The 9318-nt window shown below is 36.0% G+C and overlaps 1 protein-coding gene across 1 annotated transcript in view; it reads right to left on the bottom strand.

Moving 5' to 3' along the window:
- Window positions 1-1158: 1158 nt before the first annotated feature.
- LOC104526148 (protein furry homolog-like) overlaps window positions 1159-9318 on the bottom strand; it is a gene marked incomplete at its 5' end in the record, with an annotated part of 44943 nt that continues 36783 nt past the window's right edge. The window contains 4 exons of the mRNA XM_029085329.1: window positions 1159-3090; window positions 3453-3649; window positions 5020-5130; window positions 6080-6097. Coding sequence (XP_028941162.1) covers window positions 2832-3090; window positions 3453-3649; window positions 5020-5130; window positions 6080-6097 — 585 coding nt within the window. The remainder of the gene's footprint in view (window positions 3091-3452; window positions 3650-5019; window positions 5131-6079; window positions 6098-9318) is intronic.

Below are 9318 nucleotides of genomic sequence, written 5' to 3'. Positions count from 1 at the left end.
AGTGCTTTGAGGATTACTTGCTGTGAATATGGTGAATCTTACAACTTAAAGGGTTGTCATCCCTGATAACTGCAATCAAAGCAGCAGTTGCTTGTTTGATAAGATGTAGAACAGGCCTAGCTGATCTGAACTGTGTGGCATGCCTCAACAGCAACTGGTCCAAACAAGCAGTTGATAAAGGCTTCAAGTGGCAGGTAGTGGTAAAGAGCCATCCCTGCTTTCATCAGCTACTGCAAGGTTTGAGGCTTGGAGGAGGGGAGTGCAGTGGGCAGCGATATTTAAAAAGCTTTCATTCATCCTGTAGCATTCCTCAGTTCTGCAGTAGCTCTGCAGGTCATTCCTCTTACATAAACATATTCAATGCTTTTACTGCTCGATGCCAAAGTACAGTTCTGTATCCTTTTCCACTTTACTGCTCTGTCATGTCCTTGACAGCATACGCTGCACATCATGGGCACGGGTTCCTAGACTCAGCAGAAAGAAGGAAAGCTACTCATGACCTATGTGATTATGCAAAGCAGAAAGGAACAGTCTTCATGCTGCCACTTCTTCACAGATATCTTGAACTTGCCCTGTACAGCTTTTTTATGAAGAGATCTTTTTCATGTGTTAGCTCAGTCAGTTCTGTATTTGCTGCATCTTACAGAAGATGTCTGACGTTTGCTTGTTTCTAGACAGCTTTGGCATAAACCTGGCACCAGGGTGACAGCTTATGCACAAGTAGCTGAGAATGAGTAATTTAGGAAAAGTTCCTCAAAGTTAAAGCCATTTATCAAAGACAGCCAGTTATCACGATTCTGCTCCATTGGGCAGGTTCCACTAGTCATTGTGAATGGAGGAAGATGTATAATTAAGGAATTATGTATATAAATTCAGGTTTGAGATTAGAACTCCTTTAACAGCTTCAGAAGATGCTGTTGCATTGCCAGGGCATAAAAGGGGGGGAAAAAAAATATTCAGGGTGCCCAGGCCTCTATTGTCAGTGTTTAGCTAAAGTATTTAAACTCTAGCTTGTAAAAATACACAAAGTGACAGACCAATGTCATTTATTTTTACAAAAAAAGCTGGTAAAAGATGATGTAAATAAAAGTGTAATGCGCCACTAAGTAAAACTACTTATCCCCAGTAAATACTTATTAAATAATTAAGAACACCATCTACAGTACCACAAAACCATCAAAATATAATTCAATTTTATCAGGGATGGGGAAAAAAAATACAGTGATTATGGATGTGCCTTGACCAGTTACAGAGCTTGTTAGGATAACATAACTACTGTCAGCAGTCCAACAGCGTGCACAGTGCCTTCAATTAATGCATTTCAGCATAATTACAACTCTAGTGGGGTCCAATTCCCCCCAAAAGGCAGAGCTAAGAATTTCAGGTTCTACATTCTAAACTCTGGAATTAGAGCCCATTAAAAAAAATCACAGTGGGTAAGAGATGTATATAAAAATACCGGGTGTTCCTTTCAAATCACAGGAATCATGGGACTACATTCTTTTTTTTCCTTTTTTTTTTCTTCTTTTTTAATTTTTTTTTATAAAATGCTATTGGTTTCAACAGAATCCAGTTTGTTTTATGCTACAGACTTTGACACTGAACTATGTGTATATTTTTTGCATGTTTTGGTAGTCAGTCTTTTTTCTATATAGTCCCAATTCCTTAGGCTTAAGCTGAGTCATGAAGATGCATGTATGTGCATTCAAACTCTTTGAACCCTGCAGACCATTCAGACTGCAAGTAATGTATGTGACTACCCATCAGGAGAACCGCCCCTTCCCCTCATAGCTTTATACACCTACTGCCTTAACAGTGCATTGCACAAATTTACAAGAAAAATACTGGTTTTGCACTATACAGTTTCTAGAATATATACAGAATAAAATAAGTTAACTTCTAATGAGAATTGCTGATGGGCAGCATATATCTTTAATATACAATTTAAAGTCTCTGCAGGCAGCTACTTTTTGGTTAGTTGTTATCAATATTTGTAACATAAGCACTGATCAGAGAACTGAGCAGCATTCCAATAAAGTTAACAGATATATTATTTCTTTTAGAAACACTGGGAAATCCCAGTTTAAAATATTATTAAATGTCCTAACATTTACACACTATGAGGATTAGATCTAATAAAATAAAATTTCTTCAAAAATAATCTTGCAGCTCTTTTAAGCATGCTCTGAGACCTTATTTAACAATCATCCATACCTTCAAAAAACAACTGTCACATAGCCATACATTCTAACTCACACACATAATTTCCTTGTTACAGACAACAAAAGCAAATAAAACATTGAGGTCAATGGTTTTTGCAGTCGTTCGTCATTCAACTCATGTCTGACTGCACATTCTTCATGACATTGCGAAGTGTCTCATTAGGTATTAGTTGATGATTATATCTACTACTGCTAGGAAGCCTTGCAGGTCTTCAGCCAAAATAAACCAGCCTTGATTTTAGCCTCATCCCACCTGCAATACTGATTCAACCTTTAGAGGCTGTTACTGCAAACACCATTTACAGTTCTGTTACAACAGAAAATAATGCATATGTATGCATTACATTTAAGCCCTTTTCCTTTCATGTAGTTTTTATACATAAATTTAATTAAAAAATACTACTGTCACACAGCTACTGTGTAGAAAGAGCAGTCAAGTAAAATGTTCATTTCAGTTTTCAGATTTTTACTTTTGATGAAATAATTTCTTGCTGTGATGAAACTGTTGGTTGTCAGGATTGCTGGAGGTTTTCTGCTTTTTTAAATGAAAGGTGCTCAATAATAGTCCGAAGTGTCTTCATCATCAGTTCTTTTCTAAATGACAGCTGTTCAGAATCCAGTGCTCACAAGATTTATTCCTGGTTTTACTTTCCCTAGAAGCTGATAGGATTGCACCATGCGTAGAGACTCTCGAATTTCTAGATTAAGTTCCATCAGCTTTGAGCTGGCCTCAGACATATCTTGGTTGGAGCCTACTACTGCGAAGCTACCAGTTTGACCAAGTGTCTGATGACGGAAATATATGTGCAGCAGTGTTTGAACTGGGTCATCTTCAGAACTGCCAAAGATGTCGTGGGGCCAAATAGATCTGTGTAAACACAATTTGGATTTAGACATTAAAAAAAAAATTAAATGTTTTAATGGTCTTGTTCTTTAAACACACATTTGAACAGAAGACAAAGGAAAATGCAAGAGAAATGTTTCTTCCATAGAGTCCTGATAGTTAACAGTACCATTCTCTCAGAGATAAATTCTAAACAATAAGTACTACTAGAATTGCCTTTTTTCTGAATTGCAAATTGTGTATGAACAAGCTGTCATGAAGCAACTGTGCTTGTTCTTTTCAATAAGGACATCTAGCAAGAGCTGAAAAAAACCTGGAGTAGGGCTTATCCCTGTCTTTAATTTAAAGAGGCCCATGAGGTCTGAAAGCAATCCTTCAGCACTTACCTGAACACCTTGACCTGTGCTACAGCTGACACAAACTCCTTGTTTCTCAGGGTTTCAATAAGAGAGTGAATAGCTGTTTCTGTGCTAGCTTGGGAAGCCTCTGCAATTTCAATTTCTTCAATACCACTGTCGGATGCAGCCTCAGCCTCTTTCAGACAACTCTCCAAAAGAGCAAGTTCTTCAGACATGTTTATGACCTAAAACAAATGTAAGAGTGAGCTTTTCTAGTTTAAATGTATTTTCAGCCAAATTAACTTTCAGCACATCAGGCTTGCATTTTTCCTCCTCTTTGCAATCGTAAATGAGAGGCAGAAAAAGTACATCCAAATATTTGCTGCAGTTGCTTAACTATACAGCTAATTTAATGGCTCAAGTGTGCACGCCAGGTATTTGGGCTTTCCCCTGATGAGGATTCCATCTTGGTTCTTTTAAAGTTTGTTTCAAAAAATACATTTTTCTCCCCACATCACTTAGTAACAATTAAGCTGACAAGAAGAATTAAACACTTTGGAAAAGTACAGCAATTGTGTTGCTATATGAAGAAAAAATCTGGGAGACTGGTAACCCAGCAGAATAACTGTAGCGCAGCCAATGTATGTAACACTATCTTTGGCTTTAGCTCCAATATATGAGTAAAAGACAAAGCCATTGCTCAGAATTTGATTCTACATCTGACTAACTTAGGCAAGAAGTGGGACAGGTGTGATGCTGACTTTCTACAACATCTCCAGACAGAAATGAACTCACTTCTTTGCAGTCTCTACAAAAATCTGGAAATCTAAGTGAGGAACATGCACGATTTTTCCCTAAAAGCTACTTGAAAACCAAAGAATTTCACTCCGCTTTTTCATTTTCATTCCTACTATATCAAGCAAGACCAGGCCTATTTTTTTTCCTGCTCCCTCTATTGATTGCATTAGAGACCCAGGGGAGAACTTTCAGAAGACATCATTAATAGAATAATGCATTCGGATTAACTCAATGAACATCACATATGTACCACAAGTGCACAGCTGAAGGACACATTTTACTTCTAAAGCTAGTACAACTGGAAATCAGGCACAAGATGTCTAGAATGCATTACTAACTGCACTTAGGATGGGGACTAAGGTTGCAGAGTAATTGAATGGTGGCCAAAGTGATGCAGTTACATAAATCAGCTGGTAGCAAGTGATGGTGTTTGCAATTAGAAACACTGGGGTGAGGGAAAGGGGCTTCATCACAGAATTCTGTTGACTGGAGTTGGTGTGCCTTGATTGTAGCTTGATTAGAATACACCAGGAGCACTACTGAAATATTTAAAAACCTCATCACTGGACTCCCTGCATTCTTGTTTATTTAAGAGCTTTCGAGCTGTACAAAAATCAACACAGATAATTAAACTTCTCAGAAAATTCTTGTGGGCTCTACTTAAATCTTTTATTATTAAGTGGCTATAAAACAGCTGGTAACCTCCTTCAGTTTCTAAAAAGATGTCCCACTGATTAAAATGTTAACAAAATGTATTTTAAATTGTTTGGCTTTAAGATGTCCACAATTAGTAGTTAAATGGCATGGTTTTCATTACCTCTGCTTCTTTTTTGATTGCTTTTACTTGGCTGATAAGTTTGCAATAGGCTTGGAACAGAAGCAGCAACTGAAAATGCAACTTGTATAGCCTCCGACACAACTCCAGCTCCTACAAATGTAAACAACATTATTATATTCAGGAAGTGCAAAACATCTACTGTCCAATACAAGAGACAATAAATGACAACTTCTTCAGTACAGAATGTGCAAAATTAAAAGTAGTTATTTGGTTACTGAAGAAAATGCCAAGAAGACTTAGAAGCTAATGTAGCAGGAAGCTAATGAAAAGCAGGTGAAAGCTTCATTCAGTGCTAGATTTACATGTAGCCTCTCTCACATAGGTTTAAAGTTTACTTTTTAATAATAAGTTACATTTCCAAGAAGGGGGGTGGGGTGGGATGTAAAATTATTCAAAAGGCATTTTGAAATGTCATGTTCCGAGGCACAGTTTAATAGATCGCTTACTTTTATTGTTGATATTTTACTGGTTTAAATTCAAGATCTAATATCCAAAAGAAGCAGTTGTGGTCTGTAAATATGGAATCTTTCATAAACATTAATATAAATACGTAAGCACAGTATATAACCTGTCCCTTAGCTTACAACTGCCTGATGGAGTAAGAGGAGAATAATTCCATTCTTCGAGGCAAGAATAATGTTTCCTTTATAAAAGGTAACTCTGATTCTATTTTAGAAAATACCACAATACATTCTTAAGGAAATTAAACAGCAGCATTAACTTATGTACTGCATTGCTTACATTTTTATGCATCTAAAGCACTAGTCAAAGAGCAAACAGTGTTCATACTGCTTTACAAAGAGACATAAAAGCTAGTGCTAATGAATAATTTTCTATAACGTTCTACTAACTACAGGATCCTATTATCTACAAAGGACCAACAGTTCAATGGGTTAAATGATGCAAAATTGAAGCACACAGCATTTTTTGTAATAGTCTATGACAAAACATTACTATGCCACAAATGGACGACACAGATGGAGACCAGTTTGGTGACTGGCATGGTTAAGTATTTGATAAATCAAGAACCATCACTTACTGCTAGAATTTCCATTTGCTAAGCAAGAAGATGAGCAGGTCACAAAAATACAAAGAAAGAAAAAAAGATCAAGAATTAGTGTAGGAAATAATTTTAATTAGGGTAAAAGATGTCCCAGGTAAAATGGGAGGAAGAAACACAAGTAACATGCTCTAAATATACCCTGAATGGAAAAAATTAAAAGACTGAATTTGAAGTGAAATTACTTGCTGCTATAACTAACAATAAATGGCATTGGCTTTGTTGTCCAAGAATATGAGTGACATACTTCATTTACAATCCTGTCTGGTCTTTATACATTGTGCACTCAAAGGTATGCAAATTTAAGGAAATCAAAACCAAGGACACTTAGGTGTGAACATCTGTACAATGCTTCTTACTTGTTCTGTACTGCTGTAGTTTAAGGAAACATAATGCCTTTTAAAATTTGAGATGTAATGTTAACTTAGATTCTGAATTGGTTTAGAAATTCCTGTTTTTATTAAACTCAATTCTCAACACCTCATGGTGAGATTTCTGTAATTTAACTGCACTTTATTTTCACAAGCTACTTCAGAAAAAACATTTTGGAAAGAAATTTTCAGAAAATGTTATGTCAGACTCGGGACAGGAACTTCATGTCTGTGCTTTGTCCGGCGATCAGCGTACTGCATTTATGGAAGTGCAGTGGTCGCAGTAAACATATGAAGATGAAACCGATGTCTGATTCCAACAGGCAGAAACAGTTGAACTTCACGAAGCACAGTTATACACGATGAGTGCAAGTTATACACTATGTGCTTAACAGGCTATAAACATTGCATGCCTTTGTTCTGTACTCTGTGCTATCATGTACATGTATATCATATATACACACAGCACAATTATTATATAACCAAAAACTTCTGATGCACAGAACACTACAAAGAGGTAAGATCTTGAACTGCCAAAGTCAACAAGAATTCTATAACTCACTTTAATGAAGAACAGAGAATCAGACTTTGAGGAATGTCAGGGTTGATTATTAAGTTCCAGTATTCTTTTAGCCAAGTCTCACTATTACTGTAAGCCATAAATAATCCCTCTCCCCCAAAATCACACCTTGACAGCTATTCTAAAAATGCAAGAGAATTTTTCCTTTAAAAATGGCTTCCTTTAAAAATGGCTTCAGTGTCCTTCACATACTTGCTCACTCGAGATTTTTTTTCTACCTGTGAGTCCTGAATAAACAGTCTAGCCAGAGCCCAGATGCATTCTTCCAGGCTTGTGGGTAAGTACTCATAGCAAAAATCCAATAATTAGATTTACTTGCAAGTCTGCTGGCAATGCATGAGCCAGAATAGAACTCACTTCACTGTTCCTTAGTGGTATTGACCACAGTGCTAAAAATTGGTAAGAAAATCTTATTTGTGTTAGTGAATGAAAAATATCTGTTGAATGAAGCACCTTTTGTTTTCCTGAGCAAGAGAACATTTAGATATTTTTAGCATTAACTGGATAGACTTATCAGTCCCACACTCCATTTACAAGGACTTTTGAAACAATGCTCTTAACACTTGGTAACTACTGAATCTCCTTCAGGTAACTGTAAGCTTCTGTGAATTAATTTAGAACTTCTGTAAATTGTGTGTATTTATGAAGCAGGATAACAGGACTCTGCTTTCTCAGTGGATACTATACTTTAAAATTATTTTAACTGAACCTGCAAATACAAGGAGCACAAAGAAAAAATTGCAACCATGCTTTGCAGGCTAAGACTGGAAACCAAAGTCAAAACAGGTCCCAACAAATAATCAATGTGAATGGACGCATATCTCCTTTCCAGAGGCTATCTTCAAACCCTGCAGAAACAGGGCAGAACAGACAAAACTGCCTCACTTGGAATCCTGCATTCTCTACATATAAGGTACATGAAAGTCTGCATGTGGCTCTCCCTCCATTTCTTAGTTTCTCTAGCTACACAGTGGGAACAGTAACATTTACCTTCATGGTAAGAACGGTTATGTTCTAACAATTAAATGTTAGAAAAGTTTCTTTGTGTATATAAACATTCTAAAAAAAGCAGCATTTATGTATTTCCGTCCCTATTAATTATATATTGAACATTTTTTTTGTATTGTAGTAGTAAATGTTGTTGCACATTTCTAAACATGTACCAGTCAGTATACAAAGATGTAAGCCAAGTGCAAAAAACTGTTGTGTTCATAGGCAATGCAAAAATCTTTGCAAACGGTAGCAAGTTATTCTGCTGTATTGCCTATGCTTATTTACATGGGTTTTTTTTATGTGCAGCTTTGATGCAATATAAAAATCAACAGTATATTATTGCATGTTTCACTACTGTAAAAAATCAGGTGCATTTTGTGATTTAATTAAAAAATACACATATATATATATATATGAAAGCAAATTAAAACTATTTAAAAGAAGAAACAGTCCATGCACACATTAGACATTTGTGTTGCCAAACACTGCATTTTGAGCAGCAGAAACATGACCGAGTGCATCAATGAATAGAGTTCGACTGAAAAAAAGGAATAAAATTCCTCCTTTTTCAGCTTGGATTTGGGATTTTTGTGAAAACATCACTGTGAAAAGTTCATCTGCTATCTGCAATTCTACTTTCTTACACCTTTCACTGTCCTTAATACAGGACTCTAGATGGCACATTCCTTGGACCTACTGATGATAGGTTTTGGATTTGCTTTTTTTATCTACAGTGTCAATATTATGCAGCTATTGTTTAAAGAAAAAAAAACCATCCTGGTTTACTTGGGGAAAACCTATCACTTACTATAGCAATTAGTAACATTAAACATGGATGACTGCCATGCAAATACATATAAAATATTGTACTAATATTAATAGGTTACTTCACCTATTGTTGTTAGATGATATTTTGACAGAAGCATTTAATGAGATTTTTGCCATACTGCTACTTTACTCCCTGTTTCTCCCCACCCAAATTATGACTCCAGAAAGGTCATATGTATTTATATAGTACTAATTGTATTAAATTCAGTAGCGGTTTTTGGCTAGACAGTTTATCTGAGCATATAAGCACAATGCTTAACTTTTTTCTTTTAGAAACAGCTGCAGAAAAGCAGACTTGCTGGTACACAGATGGTATCTAGACTGCTTATCTACTCAGTGTTATTAAGTCTAGAACCCAAAACGGGTTGCCAACTTTTATTAAAAAGAGCCTTTTTTATTAGATCACTACTTCATAAGAATCTGAGTTTCCAAAAGATAGTATGATA

This window comes from Antrostomus carolinensis, unplaced genomic scaffold, assembly GCF_000700745.2.
Source record: "Antrostomus carolinensis isolate BGI_N321 unplaced genomic scaffold, ASM70074v2 scaffold25376, whole genome shotgun sequence".
NCBI lineage: Eukaryota > Metazoa > Chordata > Aves > Caprimulgiformes > Caprimulgidae > Antrostomus > Antrostomus carolinensis.
This window is presented reverse-complemented; position numbering and strand designations above follow the sequence as displayed.